Source organism: Balaenoptera ricei, chromosome 13, assembly GCF_028023285.1.
Source record: "Balaenoptera ricei isolate mBalRic1 chromosome 13, mBalRic1.hap2, whole genome shotgun sequence".
Taxonomy (NCBI): domain Eukaryota; kingdom Metazoa; phylum Chordata; class Mammalia; order Artiodactyla; family Balaenopteridae; genus Balaenoptera; species Balaenoptera ricei.
The window spans coordinates 15,672,770-15,697,632 of NC_082651.1; the positions used below are offsets into that span (position 1 = coordinate 15,672,770).

Consider the following 24,863-nt stretch of genomic DNA (forward strand, 5'->3'; position numbering starts at 1 on the left):
CTCAAGAATCCTCAGAGACCTGGGGCAATGCTGGCTTCTCAATGAAGATGGGGCGACAAAGTGATGTTCTGATTAATATATATGAACAGGAAAGACGAGTCCTTAGGATAGGAGGACATGTACCCAGGCCATTGCTGTTGGGTTAAGCAGGGCCTCTCCGCCTGTCCAGGTTCTGGGATTGAGAAACCTAGATGTCCCCTAGGGAACCAGGGGCCTGGGTGGATGCAATACAGAGGAAAGTTAGATTAAACAGGAACTGTTTCCATTGCAGTAAACACGAGGGTCCAGAAAGAATCTTGTTTTGTGGGCAGCCAGAGGAAAGGGAACTGAGACATGATTAAGAAAGAGGGGCTATTAACACCTGGGGATGGGATTCAGCCAGCATCCTTAGATGCCCACACGGGGGGTCACTGAGTCTGGGGAGGCATTGGAGTCACTGGAGGAGGGGATGTGACCCTCCACGACAAGTCCTATAGGTAGCTAAGGAGACTGGACTTTGCCTGGAGGCGATGGGCCCAGGGCAGGAACTTCAGGACACACCTCCATCAGCAGGAGGGAGGGGCAGCAGGGAACGGATCAGACAGCGGGAGGCCAGCCAGGAGGTGGCCGCATAGCCCTGTGGGCATAAGGAAGGCGACCTCCTAACATATCCTCAGTCATATCATCCTGATGGTGCCCCAGGAGGCTGGTCTGAGGGTGTCCCCACCTACCACTTACTCCAGGATGGCCCTGAGACCCAGATGGCCAAGAGAGCACATCTCTTCAGTGGATTAATAGCGACTGCCTGAAGCACTGTCCTGAACTCAGGCAGCTTCAGGGACCAGGGAGAAAAAGAGCTACCATTGATTAGAGATGTCTGAGGAGGGGCATGAGGGTGGGGCAGCGTTCATTCATTCATCCACACACCTTCAATAAATGTTTATTCAGCACCTAGTGCATGCCAGGTGCAGGTGCTATGAAGCTCTCCTCTTTGCTGGAGCACAGTTCTCAAAGGCTCAGCCACAGAAAGAGCAAAAAGCCCCAAGCCTGGGCTCCACTCTGCTCTGGACCTTCTCCCTTTGAGCCTCTTTGAAGCCTTGGCAAAGGCCTGTGTCCGAGTCTCTCAGGGTCTTGAATAAATTAGCTGCTTGGTAGTTATTTGTGGAAGGAAGAAAATACATGCGTGACTTACCATATTTTTCATTTTTATCCATTCATTCAACAAAGAAACCAACATATACATTTTGCCAGGCCTTTTCAAGGATTTGGAGATGTATTTGACCTAATCTTTGCCCTCTAGGAATTCATAGCGCCATCTGGAGATTAGACACATGCCCGCATAGCCGTAGAACAAAGTCGTTATTTATAAATCCAAGTTCCTTGGAGTGCCTGGCTTCAGGGAGGCAGGCATAGCTTGTCTGGGGTCCAGGGGACCAGAGGGGACCCGTGGGAAGGTGAGGACCCTGGGGCAAAGGGCGAAGCCAGCCGCCCCCTCCTCTCCACCCCTCGCCTAGGCAGGGTCTCGTCCATGCCTCCCCATCCTCCTGGAGCCTGGAAACAGAAGGCAGCTGTGCAGGTGGCAGAGAGACAGAGGGAGAATGGCAACACAAATCCGCTGAAGGAAACACTTGGAGATGTCTGAGTCTTGCTTTGAGTAGGCCAGGCTATTTGTCAGCCGGGCTGCTGGCAACAGTTCCTTTTAGCCCAGGAAGCAGCGTGGAAGGTGGGAGGCAAGTGCAACCCCTGCTCCAGCCCCCTAGCAGGCCCGCCCTGGCTGCCTTACAGTACGGCTCAGCCTAATTAGCGGTACCCAGGTCTCTGCCCTGTATCTCGGGCACAAAGGAGCCCTGTCTGCACCTCAGCTCCCTACACAGTCCCTGCTCACGGCTCTGCTACGCAGTTCCCAGCCCCTGAGACCTGCCGGCTCCTGCCTCTCACTGGCTTGGAAGGAAGGGGAGATGCGTGGGAGGGATCAGGAAAAGAAATAGGACAGCACGGGACAAGGTGAGGTGGAGGGGGGCGGGGGAAGGAAGAGGTCCAGGACAGCGCGATGGGCCATGGGGACAGGAGGAAGGACAGTGTGGGGAGACAGAATCCACCGGGGCCCTGGCCACGCTGTGAGACCAAAAAGGAGCCCAGGGACGCGTGGAAGGCCCTGCCCAGAATTTACACCTCTCTTCTGGCATTGTCCGAGGCCGGAACCAGGAAGCAGCGGGCAGCCCGTGTGCATGGAGTTTTTGAAGAGTCTTGGAGGGCTCAGCCTTGAGCTGGGGAGATCTCCGACTCGCAGAGCCATTCTTTGTGGGTTTGTCCTTTGGAGAGCAGGAAGCAAGCATGCTGCAGGAACCAGGCATGCACCAGAGGTGCAGACACGTGTGTACACACGTGGCCTCCAACAGGGACACCCTCCCTCTGTGGCTGGTGGCTGATGAGCCATCCCCGGCAATGTGGAGCCAGGACCCAGAGCAAACAACGGAGCAAGAGGGTGTGTGCGCAAACAAATCTGCCGGGGCCCTGTGACCACACCCTCGGCTGGACCGGGACAGGCGCTGTCAAGGCCCCATGAGGGTGGCTCTTCATAACTTTTATTTTGGTGAGGGCCTTCTTGCACGGTTGTTTACACAAACTGTTGAGAAGGCTGCCGATGAAATCTGAATCCATGTGAAATGGATTTCCCTTCCCTGGGAATGTACGCAGTGGGTATCTGGGTGTGCATATGCACACAAGAAGGAGTGTGTGTGTGTACGTGTGTGTGCACAAGAACCCAAGCTGCTGTATTGGGAGAGAAGCTGGAAAAGGAAAGAAAAGCATGGACTTTCAATCACTCATATACACACATACCTGTGTGCGTACATTCAGCGGTCGTCTGACGGTATCACAATTATTAGCTTGTCTATTTGTATACACACACACACACACACACACACACACGTATCCCTGTACATTTTTGGCACAGCCTGTATCCCATATCAGTGATTCTAAATCACTTTTTTGTCAGAGATCTCAGCCCACTTCAACCAGTAGCTCTCAACCTTGCCTGCACATTGGAATCACTTGGGGAGCTTTTAAAAATCCCAAATGCCCAGACCACACTCCAGACCAATATAGCAGAATTTTTAGAGATGGAACTTTGGTATTAATACTTTATGTCAGTATTTAAAAATCTCCTCAGGTGCTTCCAATGTCTTTCGAGGGCTGAATACTTCTCTGCGTAGAAAGTCCTTCTTCCTTTCCTCTGCTCAGAAAACTTCTATTCATCCTTCATGACCCAACTCACATAGCTCCTTTCTAGGAAGGCCCTTCATGATACCTCCCCAGGGAGAGTTACCTTTTTCTTTCCCGAAACTCCCAACAACACCTTAGTCATCCAACTGTATCACAGTTATTTGCTTGTCTATCTGTCCGTCCCATCTTCTGTTCAGAACTCTGAGCTCCGTGAAGACACTGTGTGGGATCCATCTCTCTATTCCTGATACCCAGCTTAGAGTCTGCTATGCGGCTGGTGATCAATAGATGTTTCAGAATGGAAGGGAAGTACGTAATGAAGGCCGTGAGTAGGAGAGGGGTGGGGAGTAGAGACCATTATTGTTTCTGGGTAGAAAGGCCACGGGTCTGCTCCCTTGTCAGCAGGATTGGGGTATCTCCCCCAAACCGTTAGTAACAGGGTCCTTTTATGTCAACAAGTTTGCTGCAGGTTGGTCCACATTTCCTGCTTCCCTAGGAAATGCCACCAGTGTTACTCAGAGGCTCAGAGGGACACCAGAGTGAGTCTGTCATCTGTGCCTAGAGGCCTGGGGTGACGGACCACCTCCCCCTGCCCCACTCCAAGCCCACTCTGCCTGGCCTGTTTCCAGGGCACTGTTGCTCTGAGGAGCTCCATGAGCAGCCCGTGGCCTCTGCTTCTGCCCCAGATCCAGGACCAGCCCGCATAGCTCGGTCCTTGCGCAGAGCCATGTCTGGGAAACACTGGTGCAAGAGGAGGTGCAGACACTGCAGCCCCAGCCCAGGAGCCCGGGAGTAGACAAGAGAGGGCGACCGTGGGTGGAACCATGGGACAGGTGTGTATTCTGCAAGGGCACAGCCTCCTTTCCTCATCACCCCCCCTCTCCTTGGGCAGCCCTGCCCCTCCTACACAGCCCTCTGCCCTGACAGTCCTTTCCTAGTTCTTCTCTTATTAACCCTCCCCCATCCCCACTGAGCCATTATTGCCCCATCTTAGGCCAAGGCCACACAAAGACTTCGGGCAGGAGCTGGCCTATGGGGCTGGAGAGGCGCTAAGCGCACAGGCAGTGGAGTGAGGCCGCCCTGATGTGAGAACTGTTTCTGTCACTGACTGGCCCAGTCTCCTCCCCGCCTCAGGTTCCTCATCTGTACAATGGGATTAAAAATTCAGTCCCCACCTTATAAACTCACAGTATGGAGTAAATGAGGCACGAAGCCGAGAACGCTCCTCACATGTTCCTGACCTGGCCTCCTGGTCACTAGTCCAGGCCGAGGCCATGGCGAGGGCCCCACCCCCTTACACACACACACACACACACACACACACACTGCTCACTTCCTGAAGGGTTCTCAACCTCTCCCTCCCCCCACAACCCTCTCCAGCTGACCGGCCAAAGGCCTGGTCACCCACAGAGTCCATCAACACAAGCAAGTGTTTTCTTTACATGTTGGGGCTTTTACTTCAATTTGAAGCAGATGGTTGAGCACAGATGTGAACAGCTTTGGCCCTGTGAGCACAAGGAAGGAACAGGCCTTGACTTTGAACATGCCCGCCTCCCCACATACTGGCCCATTCCCCTGGTCCCTTCCTCCCCTCTGCCCCCCTGCACAACCATCACAGACCGCCGGCCCCCAGCCAGGGCGCCATCTTGTGTGCCCAGTCAGGAGGGCGGGCCCCCGGCAAGGAGTGGCTGGCTGGACCGGCTGGGGGTCACCCTGGGGCAGGTCCCTGGGGTGAGGCATGGGTGGTCGGTACTGCCCCCCACCCCCGCCACTCACTTCTCATGATGCTTAGGGCCCAAGAAGGAGCCTGGGCCCAGGGAACATGGGAAAATCGGGGTCAGAGGCCTGGGCAGCCAGCGGGAAGGAGAGGGGGGCCGGGATCTCAGATCTCACTCCCCCACAGGCGCCCCCAGCCTCCCTATCACAGCCCCCAGAAGGCTTATCTGCGTCCAGCCAGCTCGGGGCCCAGCTGTAGAAAGGGAGTTCCGGGTCAGAGGGTCAAGCGCTTCCAACAGTCACCAAACGTCCATCCTTTCCACGAGTTCCTAGTGGAACTGCTGACTCGTTCTTTGGCGTGAGATGGGACCCGGGCAACAGGAGGAGCAAACATCACAGAGCAACAGTGTGGCTTTTCACTATGGGGTCTTCTCACCCCATTTTGTTCAGTGTCTCTGTCGAATCTTTGGCAATGAATTTCTGCAGCCAGACGGTGGGCCTCAGGCCCGGGCAAGGGGAAGGCTTTGCTCTCCCCGTCCCACCAGGCAGAGAGCAAAGTGCAAAGTCACTATGGAGTGGTTGGCGGGGGGAGGGCGAGAGGGGGGCAGGCAAGCTCCTGTCCTGAGAGGTGGTGGTCTGAGCATCCGGTGGCAACTTAGAGAGGACGACAAGGCTGGACTTGGCGAGCTCACCTTCTCCTCAAGCTTGACTGGAAAGAGGGCCCACAGCAGCGTCCTTGGACGAGCCCATGGCCGGTCACTCCTGAAAGAAACAACCAATGGGAGGAGAGGGATAAATTAGGAGGTTGGGATTAACATATACACACTACTATATCTAAAACAGATAATCAACAAGGACCTACTGTAGAGCACCGGGAACTCTACTCAATACTCTGTCATAACCTATATGGGAAAAGAATCTGAAAAAGAATAGATATCTCTATATATCTATATATAAAACTGAATCACGTTGCTGTACACCTGAAACTAACACAACATTGTAAACCAAATATACTCCAATATAAAAAAATAAACTAAAAAAATAAAGAAACAGCAGCTAAGACCCGGCACAGCCAAATAAATAAATAAATAAATGTTTTTAAAAAATAAAAATAAAGAAACAAACAAAAAATAAAATAAAATAGATAAGCTAAAAGGATATATTGTATAGCACAGGGATTATAGCCAATATTTGATAATAACTTTAAATGGAATATAATCTATAAAAATTTTGAATACCTATATTATATACCTGAAACTAATATAATATTGTAAATCAACGATACCTCAATAAACTAGCAAACAAGCAAAAAGAAGGGCTTCCCCGGTGGCGCAGTGGTTACGGATCCACCTGCCAATGCAGAGGACACGGGTTCGAGCCCTGGTCCCGGAAGATCCCACATGCCGCGGAGCAGCTAAGCCCGTGTGCCACAACTACTGAAGCCCACGAGCCTAGAGCCCGTGCCCCGCAACAAGAGAAGCCACCGCAATGAGAAGCCCGCGCACTGCAACGAAGAGTAGCCCCTGCTCGCCACAACTAAAGCCCATGCGCAGCAACAAAGACCCAACGCAGCCAAAAATAAAAATTAAATAAATAAAAAATTTTTTTAAAAGCCAAAAAACAAACAAACAAAAAACAGCCAATGGTCAGAAGTAGCCCCTACTGGTCCTGACTCCAGAAGGCCGACCTGTACCAGGTGCCGGCACCCATGGCACCTCCGCTTACTCAATCCTCACAGCTGCCCGGGGAGGGACTCGGGAGGGCCTCGTAGGGCCCAGGCAGGGACTGAATCTTGAAAGGTTCAGTAAGGGATGGAGCCAGCATCTGGACCCAGGACTGGCTGCTGCCAGAGCCCACACTGTCCCCTTACTCCCCACCCCTACCTTGCTGCATTTCAGAGCCACTGCTGATTTTGTTGGTTTGGGGGATGGGCGGGGTTGTAGAGGAAACTCAGGGACCCCTGGTCCTGATACCACAATCCCCCAGGTCACACCTCTGTGGGATATCAGAGTCAGCCCTGTCCCCCACGGGAATGGCATCCTTACCTCCTTCTCCCTACACCAGGGGTCCCCAACCCCCGGGACCCCTGTACCGGTCCGGGCCGCACAGCAGGAGGTGAGCGGCAAGCGAGGGAAGCTTCATCTGCCGCTCCCCATCGCTCCCCATCGCTCACAGCACCTCCTGAACCATCCCCTCTCCCATGGTCCGTGGAAAAACTGTCTTCCACGAAACCGGGCCCTGGTGCCCAAAAGGTTGGGGACCGCTGCCCTACACCCTTCAGACAAGACACTACACCAGCAGCCAAGAGACTGACTCTAGGTGCAGCCCATCCCCCCGCCAGCTGGGCCTCAGTGTTCCCATCTATAACACGACAGTGTCTTCATCTATAAGAGGTCAGTGTCCTCAGCTGTAGTAGAAATGAAGCCTGACCTGGGAATTCTAACACAGAAAACAGGTGAACATGGTTCTACTCTATTTGGATCGGGAGAGTACAGGGGACACAGAGAGAGGGGAGCCCAGAGTCTACAGTATTCCTTCCAACGTGGAGCCTGGGATGGCGGTGAGAACCCAGGTGCTATGGGGCAAACTGGAAAACCCCTAGGTTAGACCGTCTTTCAGTTCCTTGAAGTCCTGACCTTCGGAAACTTCACTCTGGCAGCCGAACTTGGTGTTGCTCGTGAGCAAACTGACCAGAGGGCGTGATTTGCTACAGGAAGGGACAGGAGATGCGAAAAGGTCCTGGGGCTGCCGGGGCTTTAGCTTTGGGGGAGGTCAGAGCTGGTGGGGAGGCTCTTCAGGGGTTCCCAGTGCACCCAGAACACGCAGGAGAAAAACAGCCGTCCGTTACCTGGGCACAGCACACCCCTAATAACGCAGTTCCAAATCCCTCTCTCCTGTTTCCTGCAACAACCCTGAACAAACAGCTAAGCACTTATTTTTGAAGCAAAACATCTGTCAGGCACCTCTGACATGCCAGGGAGCTCCTCACATCCCCAGCTCAGAGGTAAGTGCTACGAGCTGGCAGCAGCACGACTTGAATCCAGATCGGCAGTGTTTATTCTACCACACAGAGCCCGCTCCTGCTGAAAGGGAGGCTCGGGGAGCCGGCTGGAGCCAAACCACGGGGCTGGAGGGGCTGCGAACCACAGGCCCTGGTGAGCCTCAGGCCTGGGCGGTGCTGGGCAGGCAGCCAAGGTGCGAGGCAGGGGCAAGGCTGGAAGTGGGGTCCAGGGAGGGTGAGGGAGCCCAGCCAGGAGGAGGGAGTGTCCTCCAGCTAATAGAGGCTAAGAAGGGGAAAAGGAAAAGTGAGAGGAGGGAGCATCTTGATGTGGTGAATCCAGGCTCACATTCTCCGAGCCCATGGTGCGTGGCTGGCCCCAGCAGGAATCTGCTTTTTGTTACCGAGTCTGAGGAGGAGGATTAAGAAGCGGAAAGGAAACCCGTGGGGATGGCACTGGGTCTGTGGTCCACGGGGTGATTTACAGCCGCGTCATCCCGGCGCTGGCTGCCTGGGCGGGCCCTGCCGAGGACTGGCCCGGAGTTCCTCCCTTGTTCAGTCTGCCTGCGGTCGGGGAAGGCACGGAAGGCTGGGGCAGCTGAAGCCATCCCACTGGCTGCCCTGTAAAGGCGGCCGCCTGGCCGGGCCCAGCCCCAAGCCCTCAGTCGGCTCTCAGACTCCACTGAAGCCATGGCTACCGCCCAAGAGCAAGGGAGACAGGGGTTTCTCTCGCCAAGGCCTGACCTTCAATTCTCAACCCCACCCTTTCCCTAACGTCTACACGGGACCTGCATTCCCACCACCCACCTTGGTTCAGGAATCCCAGCACATGCATCATCCGTCCAAGGAAGCCTTATGTCAACTGGAGCGTGGTGGGAGGAACACTGGGAGGCCTTAGGTGCCACGACCCTTTTTGCAATTAACCAACTGTGTGACCTTGGGGAACTGACTCTCCCTCTCTGTGCTTTAATTCCTTCACCTGTACGGCAAGTACACGTACATGGATTAGCACCCCCCAAAGGGTGCTCTTCAGAATACTAGCCAGGTGAGGTATATCCCATGAGTTTGGGAAACATCACAGACCTTGGCCCTACCTTGGAAAGTCACTGTGCATATGAACATATTAAAGTCTCTGAAAAGTCCTACAGTAAAGAAATTCGTGTGGCTTTACTTACCCAGTGTTTTCCCAACCCATTTGACTGTGTGACTGCAACTGCATTGTGAGGAGTAGAAACTCACTCTACTCTTCCCGTTACTTAAGGCTACACAAGGGCACTTCAGAGCGGCCGGGGGAAAGTCTCAGGAAAGCTTGTGAACCTCAGTAAGGGCAATCTATGGCCCTTCCCTCCAGGTGCCTGCCAACAACATCACTCAGCCACTTCCAGGCTCTGCTTCTTTCATGCCTGTCTGCCCATTGGCCCAATCTCTCAGCATCCCAACCCCAAACGCCCAGTGAAGGCAGTCAGTTGGTCCAGCCTCAGTCAGATTTCTTCCCCTAGACCAATCTGGTGTGGCTGAGAGACAGGAGACAAGCCTACCTATGCCACCCCTTCAGAAGAGGTGGGGTATGTGTGTGTGTGTGCACGCGTGCGTGTATGTAGGTGTAGGTGTGGACGTGTGTGTGTGCACGCACACATGCAAGCACAACTGCAAATACATGGAAGAGGGCTGGACATACTCCCCGCTGTGACAACCACACCACAGACCCCTTTCTCATGTAACTCCTGGCAACATCCTGCTTGGGTCCATGTGAGAAGCACAGCTTGAAAGGGCCTCTTGCGTCCCCTCTGGCTCTGGCCTTTTGTGGGTGGTGTTCCCACTGCGGCCAAGGCTCTGATTATGGCTGGGTAAGGCTCTCACCGTCCTGAGGAGCCCCCTGCAGCATGGCCCCTCCACACATCTGTGTTAAAAGATGCCCTTTAAACACAGGTCGTGCTGCTCACTAATATAAACTTTGAAAATGACTAGACAAGATGCCTCCCAGGTCCCTTTCAGCAGGTCTGACGTGCTGGGTCCGATTGAAGTGATTTGGTCAGGGTGACAAAGTGTCTGGGTTTATCACATTCAGAAATCATCTTTTTTTTTTTTTTTGGCCACAGCATGGCATTCAGGATCTTAGTTCCCCAACCAGGGATCAAACCGCACCCTCTGCAGTGAAAGTGCAGAGTCCTAACCACTGGACCGCCAAGGAATTCCCAGAAATCATCTTTTTATCTGCTCACTCATTTGTGGTCAGAATGTCAGGTCCACAATGGCAGGGACATGGTCGTTTTGTTCGCTGCTGTAGCCCCAGAGCCTAGAACAGTCTGGACACACAGTAGCATCTCAATAAATATTTGTTATTTATTGGACATGTGAATAAATATTTCCAGTTACCAGGCATTTTATTTACTGTAGCATTTAAGTGCCACCAGATATGCTTCCTATTTCAAATGTAACACTGAGCATTTTTGTAACTGTGCCTATGCTTTAGGGGAACTTTTGGTAATTGTTGTGAACCCAGGAACAATGTTGTATCTTTCTGCTTTTGTTCACTTCCAGTTTTTAAATTTCTAATTATACCTCCTCTGCTTACTAAGTTTGTCCCTGGCTTTAAGTGGATTGGTTTCCTCTCCTCATCACTTCTGTGTGCTGCAGGGTAATTTTATCACTTCGGGGGCATTTAAAAAAACGATTATTTCTGCCTATAAGTTATTTTACCTTTAAAGTTCATTTTCAGTCACTTCACCTATTTAACCATTTTTGACTGTTTTCAAATCATACATCTTTCTGTATTTAAGCAATTTGTATACAGCCTTCTAGGTGCAGAAAAAGATGTCAAATGGGATTGAAATCCTGAGTTTTTTGTTTTTTATGGTTTGTCCTAAAAGGAGCAGTCAGATTGCAATGTTACTTTAAAACTAAAATATGAAAGACAAGCAGGGAGGGCATGGGAGAAGTATTTTTCAAGACCCACACTATCAGGCATTATTTTACCTTTCACTTTTATGTACACCAATATATGGGCTAGAAAGGGTTTGGTTCTAAATGCTGACCACTAGGGTTCATCTTGGCCCCAAAGTCAGTGGGACTCTGGGGCCCTGGGCAGGCTGGTTGATCTATCAAAGCCTCAGTTTACTCATCTTTAAAATGAGCACAGGGGAGGGATAAACTGTGAGATCGGGATTGACATGTACACCTATTATATGTAAAATAGGTAACTAATAAGGACCTACTGTACAGCACAGGGAACTCTACTCAATCCTCTGTAATGACCTATATGGGAAAAGAATCTGAAAAAAAGTGGATATATGTATATGTATAACTGATTCACTTTTCTGTACACCTGAAACTAACACAACATTGCAAATCAACTATACTCCAATAAAAATTTAAAAAATAAAATTAAAAAAAATAAAATGAGCACAGAAATAGTATCCACTTTCTAGCTCAGTTCAAAAGAATCAATGGGACAAGAGAGCCACACTCCCAGCAGGGCCTGGTACACAGTGTAAGCACCAGCTCCCATTCCTGCAAAGAGCTGGGTCCTTGGTGTGATTCACTGGTGTTTGAAAACATAAAATGGCATCATAGGCTGAAAAGTTTCAAAAGAAGTAACCAGAAATCGTCATATGGAACCAACTGTCATCTTGACCAATCTGCTTTAGATGAATTTTTTTTAAAAAATAAGCACAACTTTTAAATTACTTAAGTCACATCCATGACGAATGAATAACCAAAGTGTGGTATATTCATACAATGGAATACTATTCAGCCATAAAAAGGAATGAAGTACTGACACATGACAGAACTTGGATGAACCTTGAAAACAGTATGCTAGGTGAAAGGAGCCAGACACAAAAGCCCACGTATTACATGATTCCATTCACATGAAATGTCCAGAACAGGGAAATCCATAGATTAGTGGTTGCCTAGGGCTGGGAGGGAGAAGGAGACTGCTAAAGCATATGGGGTTTCTTTGGGGGCTGATGAAAATGCTCTAAAATTGGCTGTGGTGATGGCCACATTTTAGTGAAAAAACTAAAAAATCATTGAATTGTACACTTTAAATGGGTAAACTATAATCTCAATAAAAATGTTAAAGTTTTGGGGACTTCCCTGGTGGCGCAGTGGTTAAGAATCCGCCTGCCAACGCAGGGGACAGGGGTTCAAGCCCTGGTCTGGGAAGATCCCACATGCGGCGGAGCAACTAAGCTCGTGCGCCACAACTACTGAGCCTGTGTGCCACAACTACTGAAGCCCGCGTACCTAGAGCCCGTGCTCTGCAACAAGAGAAGCCACCACAATGAGAAGCCCGCGCTCCGCAACGAAGAGTCGTCCCCACTCGCCGCAACTAGAGAAAGCCCGCGCACAGCAACAAAGACCCAACACAGCCAAAAATAAATAAATAAATATTTATAATAAAAAAAACTGTTAAAATTTTTGTAAATGCGTAAGTAGTATATGTTAATTATAGAAAAGTTTGAAAACACAGAAGAGTGAAGAGAAGAAAACCATTTAAATCACCTCCATCTCCCCACCGAGAGAAACCATGATAGTGCTAGGTGATTGCTGTTCCACATACTTTTTCTTTTTTTTTTTTTTCCTAGTTGATATACAATGCTGTGTTGGTTTCAAGTGTACAGCAGAGTGACTCCGTTATATATATACATATATATATGTACATATATATATATTCTTTTTAGATTCTTTTCGATTATAGGTTATTACAAGACATTGAATATAGTTCCCTGTGCTATACAGTAGGTCCTCGCTGTTTATCTCTTTTATATATAGTAGTGAGTATCTGTTAATTCCAAACTCCTAATTTATCCCTTCCCACCCTTTTCCCCTTCGGTAACCATAAGTTTGTTTTCTACGCCTTTGAGTCTGTTTTTGTTGTGTAAATAAATTCGTTTGTATCATTTTTAAGATTCTACCGATAAGTGACAGCATATGGTATTTGTCTTTCTCTGTCTGACTTGCTTCACTTAGTATGATCATGTCTAGGTCCATCCATCCACATGCTTTTCCTATGCGTAGGCAGACCTATGTTGGATTTCATGGGAGTGAAATCAGCTTGTGCAAACTGCACGGCAAGCTGGTGTTTGTGTTTTCTCCAACACTCCAGCCCATACATCTTTGCATCTGGCAGATCTGCTTCCACATCTCCAAGGGCCAGGCTCTGCTGAGGTTATTCTGGGCACAAGCATAGGCCTGGGCTTCTGGCCTCCAAACTTCCCAGGCAACTGGAAGCAGGTATGGACCAGCCCACCCCAGCACCTCCCGCCTCGCCTGGCCTGGGCGCCACGGGTGACAGGCAGGAAATTTATGAGCAGTTGGAGCTGGCTGCTCTTTGCTGAGGGCGGGAACATGGTGTGAATCAACGACCACACTGTGTCCAGGCTGGGAGGGCTCTCAAGGTGCCAGGACCTAAGAGTTGCGAAGTTATAGCCAGAGCCCCTTGTGAGCCAGGGGAATCCGCCTGGGGACCATGAACTGGGGGAAAAATTCATTTAGTCATCAAAGATTTATTGAGTTCCTCCTGTCAGCTCCGTGACAGGCATCGGGATTGGAGGCCCTGCCCTGCAGCAGCTTACAGTCTAACCCCAGGGCAAAGCAGAAACCACCAAAATGCTATCCTGGTAAACGCTGTCGAGTCACCTCTTCCCCCTGCCCCCCCCCCACCCCGTTGTGTCCCTCCAGGCCACTCATCAGAGAAGCGAATATGATTGCCAGGGGGCTCCCGGCTACAGGGTGCAGATAGCTGCCTGTGATGCTAGGACGACGTCCTGCCCTGCCGGCCCAGGTCAGGAGCAACGGTGGGTCCAGCAGTCTAAACCGCTCGCTGACTGAGGCCAACATTTATGTTCAAACCTCAGGGTCAGTCAAGGACATACAGAAGGACTTTCCTAGCGGTAGGAAACAACCACTGAGTAACCCTGGGGACCCCTCCTGTGCTAAGATGCTGGAGCTGGGACCCAGGCACCCGGGCCAGCACTGAGAGAGCCCCGTCCAGCCCCGGGCGCCCCCTCTGTTCCAGTACAGCCTTGCTCGGAGTTACTTCCGCCCACGGGAACGGAGGCTCCAGGAGGGCAGGGTTCTGCTGGCTGTGTCCCCAGTCCAGGACAACGGGGGCTCCGGTCCAGCTGCCTGCCCCGAGACCCACCTCACTGCAGTCTGGGGAAATGTGTTTCCCCTCCGAAGCCTCCAAGCTCTTCATACCGACTCCTCCTGTATCCCTCTGTGCTCGAGTCATGGTTGGTGCAACTGCCATCACCCACTTGCTCAGCCCACACAGCTCCACCATGAGCTCCCGAGAGAGAGGGCGCCAGGTCGTCCTCGGCTCCCTGTCCTCCCAGGCCTGGGGACAGAAGTCGGTGAATGGGCTGAGGGCGGCCTCGTCCGGAGCCCAACACACTCCTTTGCATGTGCGGTTGTACAGTCCTTGGGAGGTGTTGTCACTGCTTCCATTTTGCAGATGGGGAAATGGAGGCCCCAGGTCACACGCTGGGATGCAGCAGAGCAAGGCAGACTCCTCAGCCCCTAGAGGATTCAGCTTCTTCACGGGCACTCGGGACTAGAAAGTCCTCAAGCCACCCCCCAGCTGCCACCTCTCTCGGTTCTAAGAAAATCTCAGCCTTCATCCCCTGGGGCCTAAGGGAAGGTGGGAGGCCCGGCGGCTCGCAGAGCCGGGCCAGAGCTCAGAGGGAGAACCCGCGCCTGCAGGGGACAGGCAGGGAGACCCCAGGCGCCGCCCCGCCGACCCTTCTTGGGCTGCAGGCTGACAATCTCTGCTTCTCTCTCCGTGCTCCCGCCGCGTCTCTCTGTGCCAGCTGTCTCTTGGTCTCCCCTCTGCTTCCCTCTCCACGTCTGTCAGCCTATCTGCCTTTCTGGGTCCCCACCTCACCCCGCCCACAGTACAGGGCACAACAAGGGCCGAGCTGGCCTGGGTGAGGTCTGAGGCCCAGCTGCTGCAGCTTCCCATCTGCTCCCCATCCTGTGAGGTTGTCCAGCCAATTCCACTTCGCTGCACGCTACCCTTCCAGACCCCAGAAGCTCAAGGAGCTCCTGCCCTTGCGCCATAGCCAGAGAAGGCACCCGGGCTGGAGGGCAGCAGACAGCTGGGCAGACAGGTGGCCCAGCCAGGTGAGGAAGGCCCTGCTCCCTGGAAGCGTCCCTCGGGCCCCGACTCATGACCCTCACACACGCTCCGCCCCCCCCCCCCGCCAACACTACACATATACACACACCCCCAACCACAGTGTCGGGGGTCCCCGGGGCCCCCATCATGCTTCTGCATATCTCCGTGCCTCCCCTCTCCCCAATCCTTTTTTTTAATTTAATTTATTTTGGCTGCATCGGGTCTTAGTTGTGGCATGCAGGATCTTCGCTGCGGCATTCGGGATCTTTAGTGCAGCATGCGGGAACTTCAGCTGCAGCATGCGAACTCTTAGTTGTGGCACGTGGCATCTAGTTCCCTGACCAGGGATCGAACCTAGGCCCCCTGCATTGGGAGCGCGGAGCCTTAGCCACTGGACCACCAGGGAAGTCCCTCCCCTCCCCTCCCAATCCTTACAGCAAAGTGACAGCAGGAGTGATGGGGCACCAACCAGACAAGCCAATTCATGCTAAAGTGCTGGCCCACAAGCCTTTGCAAAGCCCGCAGCATGTCTTCAGGAGACCCCCAGTAAGAGTCTAGCTGTGGATATTTCAGGATCAGTGGGGGCAATAATGGGGTGGCTGGGAGAGGCCACGAGGCCCCTGGACAGCCCAAATAACCAAATGATTTCTGAAAAAACAGTGTGCAAACCCCTCCTCTGGCCCCTCCCATTGTCCCTAAGCCCCTCATAGCTAGATTCTGGAGCTCCCGTGGGATTCAGGAAAGGGTAGGACATCTCTGATCAGGGCTCTTTACTCATCACCACCCTGACCGTCAGTGACACCACAAAAGTACTGGGAAGAGAAACGGATCTTTCACCCACACACACACTTAAGTGCACGTACATACACTCCCTGATGCACAAGCACCCTCACTGACGCAGTGCAGCGCAGTGGTTAAATGTGCCGGCTATGGCATCAGACAGCCTCTGTTTGAATCCTGACTTCCCCGTTCCACCAGCCGTGTGACTTTGAGCAGTTACTTAACCTCTCTCTGCCTCGGTTTCTCCACCTATAAAACGGTAATAATAGTAGTCTACTGTCTGAGGTTGAAGAGAGGATTAACGATCACAAAGGCTGCGAAGCCAAGCACTCAGGGTTAGGCAGCCACGTGTCAGTACACACATGTGTGTATGTGTGTATGTGTGTGTGTGTGTGTGTGTGTGTGTGTGTGCCTCCCTCCATTTGCATGTCAGCTCGTCAAGGCAGGAACTGTGTCTCCCCATCAGGTGGCCAGGGCCCCACTGGGGACACGGCAGAGAGGCGCTAGCTGCCCATGAGATAGATAGTGTGGAAGACAGCTAGAAACACCTCACTTGCTCGGGCTTTCACGCTTCCATGCATTCGGCAAACATGTACTGAGTGTTCAGACCGTGCCGGGCTCCATTCGGAGCATGGGGGGCCCCCCGCAGTGAGCAAAACAGACAAGGACCCCGACCCGCCCAGTGCTGCCCCCGCAGGAGAACAAGCCCCTGAGCAGGAGCGAGTTTCCCTAGAGAAAGGAAGCCGTGTGTTTTCTGTGCCCAAACAGCTTGGACAGGTCCCAGTTCCCAATAATTGATGCACTTCCCTGCATTCTCCGTCAGACGCTACTGGATGTACTTCAGCTTCCTCTTGACAACTCAAGGTCAAGCCCGGGAACGTCAGTCTACAGAAGACTCCCCAGGTCCTTGAGGCTTCTGGGGCCCTTTAGCCCGACACTAAATGGCTCCAAGCCTCTTGGCTCCTCTGAGCCCCTGGTGTTGCTCTTTTTGTTCTCTGCTCCTTCCCACGCCATCAGGCCACTGGCTGCGATTCTGGGGGCTGTCACTGCACCTGCTCCAGGAGCTGGCCTCCTGGTTGCTTCTGCTCAGCTGCTCCGACCTGAGCCTCCCGGGAGTCAGGCTTGTAAGAACTGTGCGCAGAGCTAAGCACAGTGGGCTCCGAGGAAGGTCCTGCAGGGCTCTCCCGTGAGCTTTCCTGCCTGGCCTTTGTGTCGTTTAGCCTGAGTTCCAAAGGGTGGGGCCTTTGTTTTGTTCTCCAAAGTGACCCAGCACCTAAAACAATGCCTGGCACATAGTAAACACTCAAAACTGTTTATTCTTAAATAAATGTACTGCGTCCTTCAAGCTTAATTCATCTTTTTCTGCTTCTGTTGAATAAATGAAGCACCACTGCGTGGTTACGTGGAGGGGGTGGGTGGCCAAAGTGGGTCCTGACCCCTGGGGGAGAGGGGAAGTTCTGAAACCCTTGAAGGCCTCCGGGCACCTCCCCAGTGCCAGACACTCAGTCCACCATGTGGGAGGCCCTCCATCTGATCCTGGCAGACAGTGCCTACAGATGCCCCAACAAACCCATGCACATACACACACACACACACACACACAAACACACACACACACACACACACACACACACACACAGGGCAGAAGGGCAGACTCGGTGTCTGCTGCCTGGCAACAGAGTCAAGCCCACCCAGTCTAAGCCCCTGGGTGGGGAAGGGACACTCAAGGTCCCTCTGCCCACCTTCCAGATGGATAGCATTGCCCTCCAGGAGCCCCAGTGACTGCGTAGTGCACCCAGTTGACGTGGCCCTTTCATGGCCATCATTTCCTTGAACCCTCCTCACCCATGGACATTTCTATCCATGTCTCATGAGGAAAGCGAAGCTTGGAGAAGGCAAGCGCCCGAGCTGACAGAGCTCATGAGTGGCTGGGCTGAGACAGACCCGCGTCACTGCTAGACCCCCTCACCTTGGGAGAACAGAGGGCAGTGATGGTCTAGATTCAGGAGCGCTTGTTTCACGGGGCTGGATGAGCCTAGGTCCTGCCCGGCCCCACCCAGCTGTGTGGCACTGAGTGACTTCACCCCCCTGGGTCCCAGCCTCCTCATCCAGCTCCCATGGTTAGTGATGTGGATCTCAGGAGGTCACTGCAAAACTCAAGAGGACAAGAGGCATGAGAAGGCTCTGCAAACTGAAAAGCACTGTGCAGAGGGACCAGGTCACCAGTGGCCTGGCCTAGTCACCTAGGTTCTCTGAACCTCAGTGCTGTCAACTGAAAACAGGGCTGCTGGCCCTCACTTTGCGGGGCTGGGGGGAGGAGTAGGCAAGCTCGCAGAGATCGGGTTCTGACACTGTGGTTGAGGTTATGACATTGGTCAGCCCCATTGGGAAGAAAACCACTCTGTCAAAAATCAGGGTCGGGGCTTCCCTGGTGGCGCAGTGGTTGAGAATCTGCCTGCTAATGCAGGGGACACGGGTTCGAGTCCTGGTCTGGGAAGATCCCACATGCCGCGGAGCAACTAGGCCCGTGAGCCACAACTACTGAGCCTGTGCGTCTGGAGCCTGTGCTCTGCAACAAGAGAGGCCACAATAGTGAGAGGCCCGCGCACTGAGATGAAGAGTGGCCCCCGCTTGCCGCAGCTAGAGGAAGCCCTCGCACAGAAACGAAGACCCAATACAGCCAAATAAATAAATAAATAAATAAAAATTAAAAAAAAAAAAAATCAGGGTCAACTTTCCAGGGATGAGCCACGTGGCTGTTTACCCTGCTGTCCTCCCAGATGAGAGGCCCCAATGTCCTCCTCAGTTTCAGGGACAGCACCCCTTCTTTCAGGGCAGGTAGGGGATGTCTGGACAGGACTGACTGAACTGGTGAGGAGAAACGCTCTTCCCGGCGAGGCCCTGCCCTGCCTTGGATGTAGCGTGTGGATGAAGTGCTCGGTGCTGTGGCAGCCACTGTGCAGTCATGAGGTAAAGACCAAGAAAGAAGCCCGAAGCCTTAGCATCACCAGAGCCTTGGAGCCAGGCAACAGTCCCCTCACTTCACCTTTCCTAACTGTAAGAAACAGGAGCCCTGTTAGTTTAAGCTGCTGCTAGAGGGGTTTCTGTGATCTGAAATGCAACGCTTTCTGCGCTGATTCAAGGCAACAAGAGCCCAAACTCCCCAAACAGGAGCCTGGGGGAGCCCAGGGGCGCTTCTCTGTCTGTGTCCTAAAGCCCCTAGTTCACTCTTCCCTAGAGTCTTTGCCTTCAGCTCAGGAATATTCAGCCCCAGTGTGTGTGGATTTTCGTGGAAGGAATGCTGTGCATTATTTGGCAGCTTCCTCTGTGCCAGGAGCTGCGACACAAAGATGAAAGGGCTGACAGTCTAGCTAGAGAGGTGTACTAAACACACATTGTGTGACATAATGTAATGTAGTATAGAGTTTTAATATCACATAATTTATCAGGTAACATATCACCTAAAAATATAATATAATGACATAAAATGAGCTCTAAAATATCACATAATAGAGTATCACATACTATGTCTTTACTTCATACTGTATCATAGGATGCTCTCCTGAATTAGACTCTACACACCCCTATGGTAAGGGCAGGGAAGTGGCCATGCTATGGGGCCCTGAGGTGGAGGCTGGGGTAGGGGTCAGGGAGGGCTTCCAGGAGGAGCTAAGCCTTCCAGAATGAGCAGGACTTAGCCAGACAGACAGGGTAGAAGGGCATTCCAGGCAGAAGGGACGGCATGAGCACAGAGGCCAAAAATAGCCCCTCTGGGCGAGGAGTTCCGCGTTGCTGGAGTGTAAATTGGGACACCGGGAGTGACCGGCGGGAGCCAGGTCACTTAGAGGGAGGCGCAGGTGTCCTGTAGGGGAGTCTGGCCTCTACCCTTGGCCTGTGGAGAGCCCCTGAGGGGTCCTGAGCCGGGGAGTGAGGCAGTCAGAGCTGGCTTTCAGCAGAGCTGCTGGGAGCGGCTCAGGTGGGTATGAACTGAGCCAGGGAGCAGCTGGGCAGCAGGGCCAGGCCCCAGGTGGCCGTGAAGTCTGGGCAGAGAACGAAGCACCTTGAAGGCAGGTGCCTTCGCCCTCTAGAAACATTTATACTAGGAGGTCAAGAAGGCAGGGATTTATACTTTCCCCTAGAACCAGCCTCCGGTCTGCAGGGGCAGGTAGAAAAAGGACGACCAGGGCCTGCTGGCGCCCCCTGTGCCAGGCGATCCACTGTGCCAGGGGCAGGGGCTCCAGGCTGGGCCGTGGGCAGGACAGGCCTGGTCACTCCAGTGGGAGGGCAGCCCCGCCCTCCCTCCTCCTCCCACTGCTCCTCTGGAAGCCCCAGGGCTGGAAAGCAAGTTCTGGTCACTGGTCGGACCCCACATCATCACCAGGGGCCTGGGGCCAGCGGCCACTCCTCCTTCCCTAGGCCCTCCTCACCTTTGGCTCCACGGGGACCAACTTCCCAGGCAGGAGACACAGGAGGGAGGACAGAGTTCACAAAACAGTTTCACATCCTTTGTGCCACTGACCCCTGGATAGGTGGGCAGTCAGGCTGGCACCTCCCGGATACGACACTTGAGCAAGGCCACCCAGCTACGCAGCCCCCTGGGCAGAGCCTAGACCAGCCTCAGAGTCCAGACTAGGTAGCTGCCCACCAAGGCCTTAGCAGGGAGGGGGGGATCTCAGCCCATGCCCACCCCTTCAGACGGGGAGATTAATAGCCCTGAAATTGTGATAAACTTATATATATTTTGTCCTGCCAGAGCTGCCACCTCTCCAACCGAAACTGGGAAGAGAGGAGAAAGGAGTGAAGTACGGGGCCTGAGTGGAGCGCAGATGAAACGCCCTCCAAAGCCCGAGCCTCAGCTTGTGAGGACCGGCCACCCGTCGCGATGTGGACGACAGGCTTTTTCCACTGCTGGGGTGAGGGGCAGCCGAGCTTCTGGGTCTCATGGGACAGTGTTGGGGCAGGCAGTGAAAAAGGGGTGCCGGAACTGAGATAGGAAAGGGGAAGCCCCCAGTCCCCTGCCCCTGCCCCGTGACCCACCCCCCATGAGGTCGCGCCCATCTGACACTTGGGAGGTGTCCCTCTCCCCACCTCCACCTGGCAGCCCTGGGCCTGACTCTCAGCTCCCCCTCAGGGGTCCAGGGGGGTGGCCTGGACCTTGCCCTCCCCTCCCCACCCCTGCCAACGCTGGCCTCCCAGCTGCCAGCCCTGCCCCAGCACACCCCAAGGGCCCCACTCAGGCCACCCGGTGACTTCTCCCAGGAGGTGCCCAGATTCCAGGCAGACATCTCCCAGAAGTTTCTGGCGGTGGCGGCGGTTCTTAAAAAAGGCTTCCTGTCATACTGCAATCAGCTGAGGCGCCAAGCGCTGAGCGTTTCATTAATGCCACTGCTCTTCCAGAGCGGCTCCGTGCTGCCTTCTGATGAGTTGATGGCGGTCTCTGCACTCTCTCTGCCCCCGACCCTTCCCCGGGTTGACGACTTTCTGCTACCCTGCCCACACTGTGCCCTCCCGGGCACCTTCTTTCTGCCCTGTCTCCTCCAGCCCGGGGTTTTATGAAAACAGTCACTTCTAACCATCTCCCATTTTAAGAGCTTTGCGAAGAAAAAAACAGTTCGGCAGCGTCCAGGATACCTAATTAGGTGGCCTTCAGGCACCTTAGAGGAGGAAGAAAAGTCACAACTGGTGCAAGAAGGGGAAGAAACAGCATTAAAAGAAAACAAGGGGAAACCAAATAAAGAGCAGAGATAAAGAGTCGAGAGAAAACAGCGGCGCCTGAGAAACACGGATTCCAGCCGCCAACTTTTACGGCGTCCAGCCCTGTTATTCATAAGCGAGTTTCCTCTCTCACAAAGGACCTTTTGCACGGTTTTCCCTGCTGCCTCCAAACCAGCTGCTTGTGCTGTTGTATCCTGAGTGATGATGAGGCTCTGAAAGGGCTTTTTGGGAACAGATGGCCAGGGGAGAGCTGGGGAATGTGCCAGCGGAGCGCTGGGCGGGCTGCCAGGGCCTGCGGGGACTGAGTGCTCGGGCTTCCAGCTCGCGTGCTTTTCCTGCCCTCTGCCCTCCGTGGCGCCAGCAGGCCTTCCCAGCGAGCGCTCGGAACATCTGGAGTCTGGGGCTGCCAGGAGGGGGGGGGCCGCGGCGGCCGGGCGGGGGACCCTCTGTTCCAGCGGAGCTCCCAGGGCCTCGCCACCAGGCCCGCCTTGTGGAACAGCTAATCAAAACCACAGCGCCCGAATGGGAACCAGGCGCGCTCCCAGCTGCAGCCAGAGGCCGCCAGGGCGACTTAACCCGGTGTCAGGCCTCGCTGGCGGCGGCACTGGGGGCGGGGGGCTGCTGACACCCCCCCACACACACACACCGGCCCGGCCCACCCCTTGCCACCCCCAGCGGGCTGTTGGCTCCCCGCGGCTACATGGAGCCTGCAAGCGCCGCAGCCCGCCTGCTTACATAAGAGCTCCTGCTCCTGACAAGGCCCTGCACCCGCATTTGCTGGGGGTCCCCGGGCGCAGGCCACCCTGCTGGGCGGTATGTGAGCTTCAGGGCCCGGGCGCAGCTGAAGAGCTCGGAGTTTAGAACCAAAGAGACACGTGCTCAAAGCAGCTCCACCACTTCCTCGCTGCATGGCCTTGGGCAAGTTACTGCCCTTCTCTTGGCCTCAGTTTCCCCTCCGTGCAATGGGGAAGTGGTGCTAACTTGTGGGGTTAGCATAAAGGGTAGAGATAAAGTATGGGAGGTGCTCGGCACGCAATGGGCACTCCCCACTCGGTCAGCGCGATTGTTGGTGAGAGTCTGTTTATTAGCATTACTACCACGTACAACCACACGTTATGCATGTTCTTTGGTATGGATCCGTGAACTTTGAAAGCCCAGGGATTTCTGGGCTGGCTAGGTGCTCGCCCCCCTTTAAGGATGCAGGGCCAGGGGGTTTGCCCTGAATGCTGGACCAACGGGAGTCCCCCAGTCAGAACTATCTGCCCTTATCTGCCTTTTGTCTGGTCATTCACCCATTCCAGGCACTGCCCTTTCCTGAGATGATCCTTCCTGGGATTCCATATGAAGTTGTTACCTCGTGGCTGTAAATTCATGAGATTTCCCTTCTGGCACTGAGAAAAGGCCAGCCCTTTCTCATACTGGATCTCCTTTAATCCTTCCAGCAAGGTGGCAAGGAAGGTTTACAAGCTCACACTTTACACACGAGAGAATGGGGGATCAGAGAAGTTAGGTAACACACCCAAGGTCATATGGGTAGGAAGTACCAGTGCCATGATTCAAACCCAGGTCTCCAGCGCCAAAGCCTACACTTCCCCTACCTCGTGGTCTTGCCAAGGGTCTCCCTGTTGTATGTGCCTTAAAGTTAAATGACAGCACCAGAGAGAATTGAAAGGAATTGTAGGGTTCTCTCAACTCAACACCCACCTATAGCATCCTGGACCACCGAGCCTCTGAAGGGGTTTCCAGCGGGACACCCTGGCTCAAAGAGGTGCCCTGGAGGTTAGAGCATCAGAGGGGACTTTTCACGTCTCTGACTTTCTGAGCATGAGAGGTTGGTTCTTTCTCACTGTCCGAGACCCCAAGTTTTCATTCATACACAGCGTGGTGGGGAGAAGGGTGGGGTCTGGGAGTGCGTGTCAGGAGGGGAGAGGAGGAGGAGGTGAAGACAGTGTGAAAGGAGAGGGGAAAGCAGCGCCCCAGTCTCTCCCCCACCTCGGGACCACCCGGGGAACAGCAGAGGGCCAAGTTCTGCGTTCCAAGGAAGCCAGCTCCAAGCTAACCTGGGGGGCTCCCCAGCCCACGACCCCTCCATCCCAGTCCCTGCCAGCCGTGTGGACTAACGGTGTCAACTGTGAGAGGAGAAACCACAGCTGAGAGAACACTCCGTGTTAGAACAAACAGCTGGCGACAAACGTCTATGTAATTGGAATGCCAGAAAAAATAAATTGCATCCATTTTTATGACGAGAAGGGAATTTGATGGTGGTTTCCCACCCACCCCCCCTTCTTTCCCAGCATAGACGGACTCCATGGGCTTTGAAAGCACATGGTATTTAACTCAGTAACATGGCTTGGAGGATGTGGAAACAGGACCTCCTCTCACCACCCTATTTCCATGCGGGGGGCGGGACAGGGAAGTGGTAGGAGCCCCGGGCACCTCTCCTACTGGCCAGTTCCTCGGGCCTCTGAGCCTCAGAGTCATGGTTCCTGGGACAACGTCAGGATCCACCTTGAAGGGGTGGCGGGAGGAGTCAACAGGGTGATATGTCAGAAGTACTAAGCACCCAGCACCACGCCAGGCGTGGGATCCGGGCTCTAAGAACGTCAGGTAGTATCAGTATTCTCCGGGTGCACTGCACTGGGGTCCCAACAGTCTCTGTGAGCAACTTTCAGATCTGTGTGAATTGCCCGCGATGGGCAGAGGGGAAGGGAGAGTAAACGCCTTTTGTCATTTAGACAGAAAAAGGAGCTGAGGTGACCTCAGTTCGGAAAGTCTGACCAGAAGGGGCCTTAGAAGTCACTTCTGGGGTCAACTCACCTTACAGAAGTGGGAGACCAAAGCCCCAATGGGGGTGACTGTGTACGTGGCAGGTGGGGACAGAGACAGGACAGTGTCCCTCAATGGGGACTCTGGGGATGCAGGAGACCCTGCCCACGAGGGGCTGGATCCAGCCAGAGCAGGTGCTGGAGACTCTGCCTCACATACTCTGGGGCTCCGGAACAGACCACAGAAAGAGCAGGTGCCACCAGGTCCTGTCCGAGGCCTGGTTTCAGCCACCCAGACAGAACCCTCTCGGCTCCCACTGACCCCCCCAACCCAAAACCAATGTGCCACCTCAGCTGGCCCCCAGCACCAAAAATACAGAAGTCTGCACCCAAGATGTTCTTCCCAACAGGAGTCCGGCTACCCTCGAACCTGCCATCACCACGAAAAGCCTCCCCTATCCAGAAAGCAGCAGGAAGTGAGAAGACGCGGTCGAGCTACGCCAGCCTCAGTGCCTCCTCTGGCACTGGACCACCCACAGGGTGAGGAACAGCCTCTGGCCTT

General features: G+C 53.8%; 1 protein-coding gene across 1 annotated transcript in view; it reads right to left on the reverse strand.

Annotated features, from left to right (window-relative positions):
• Window positions 1-4,636: 4,636 nt before the first annotated feature.
• The window catches only part of ATOH8 (atonal bHLH transcription factor 8), a 34,312-nt gene continuing 14,085 nt past the window's right edge, over window positions 4,637-24,863 (reverse strand). Inside the window, exon 3 of the mRNA XM_059942924.1 lies at window positions 4,637-5,682. Within this exon, the coding sequence (XP_059798907.1) occupies window positions 5,677-5,682 (6 nt within the window). The 3' untranslated portion in view covers window positions 4,637-5,676. The remainder of the gene's footprint in view (window positions 5,683-24,863) is intronic.